Below are 1,454 nucleotides of genomic sequence, written 5' to 3' on the forward strand. Positions count from 1 at the left end.
TCCAGACCGCAAGTCGCCGACTCTGAAGTTGTCCTTATCTCCAAAAAGTTTTACAGAACAAACTTTTTACGACCAAGAATAACCGGTCACACTGTCCCCTATTGGCATGCGATTCATACACAAGCCTGCATTCTGATTAGTTTGTTGTGCACTTTCCAGAATGCGTGTCCTTGTTCTTGGATGAGCTTTTGCCGGCGTTCTTTCGTCAGTTTTTTAAGCAAGAGAATTCTCTTGGTTGATAATTGTATTGTCTCCTACAGGAGACAATTGCACCTATGGGCGCTATTCCGTCATTGGAAGAGATCCTTCAGATATTTGAGCAGGAGCAAAGTGATAATTGCTTAGAAATTTCCACTTCTTGGTTGCCTGCGCTCTTGGTGGGGGCTACGCGTATATCAGATTGAACGTCTGCAATAATTATTTTGTTTGACTTCTGTTTATGCCTCATTTTAACCGGCCCTTGAGCGTTCTTTTCATCGCTGTGCCCTGCCATTCTTTGGGTGTACGGTAATCCGCCTGTGCGCTGAATGTCGTATATATTAGCCTTCTCCTGGAGCAGTTCGCACACTGGTAACGAGGCTTAACAGGATGCAGGATGCCCGTGTGTCATCTAGCCAGCGACCGATTGCATGGACCTCGGGTAACTATTCTGGCTTTTCGTATCGTAGGTTCGGAATAAAAAAGCAACTTTTATGCCCCACTGAAAGCAACGATATGGAATTTGTTCAATCGGTCGGATCATCCACAACATTTATCCTGTTTGCTTCTAGGACTCTCCATTATTTCCGCTTTACTCAATATGTGGCCGAGCATCTCACACGTTATTTTTGACGTGGATGGTCTACTCTTGGACACGGAGTCACTTTATTCGGCAATATCAAATGAGATCCTAGAAGAATATGGCCTAAAAATGACTTACGATACAAAACGGAAGATCATGGGAAGGAAGCCACTGGAGGCCGCTTCTGTCCTTGTGAATGAGCTATCTGCTCCCTTCACTGCATTTGAGTGGATATCCATGTTTAAAGCAAGACTTACTCTGGACAAATGGCACTTAGTTCCCCCTTTACCCGGGGCCGAGAAATTGGTTCTTCATTTGGCCAAACACGACGTACCGATTGCAGTAGCCACGGGCTGCCGTTCGGACGAACTTCGTCACAAGATGAGAAATCATCAAACTTTGTGGAAACATATCAGCGTCGCCGTTGCATCCGGCGATGACCCCATGGTAAGTCCAACAACCCGATTGCAAGTTAATGCGCGTAGTCTGCCTAACGAGATGCCTAAAGGGATGATAACCATTGTTTATATGTACCTTGAAGCAGTCACACTCTTCCAAGATGGACAAATTAGTGACTCAACGGGCTGCGCTAGATGGTCCTCGTACGAGGACCGGTTTTGCAAGGATCCAGGTGTACGAAGTACGTACTTCGTACACCTGGATCCTTGCAAAA

At 45.8% G+C, this 1,454-nt stretch overlaps 1 protein-coding gene across 1 annotated transcript; it reads left to right on the top strand.

The window, feature by feature from the left end:
- Window positions 1-588: 588 nt before the first annotated feature.
- T265_13675 (hypothetical protein) lies at window positions 589-1,228 on the top strand (the record flags this gene model as incomplete). Its single annotated transcript, XM_009169990.1, has 2 exons — window positions 589-640; window positions 771-1,228. Coding segments are annotated over 2 exons (510 nt in total), but the record flags the coding sequence as incomplete, so codon positions are not given.
- Window positions 1,229-1,454: the final 226 nt, after the last annotated feature.

The sequence above is a fragment of the Opisthorchis viverrini genome (genome assembly GCF_000715545.1).
Source record: "Opisthorchis viverrini unplaced genomic scaffold opera_v5_87, whole genome shotgun sequence".
In the NCBI taxonomy this organism is placed as follows: Eukaryota; Metazoa; Platyhelminthes; class Trematoda; order Opisthorchiida; family Opisthorchiidae; genus Opisthorchis; species Opisthorchis viverrini.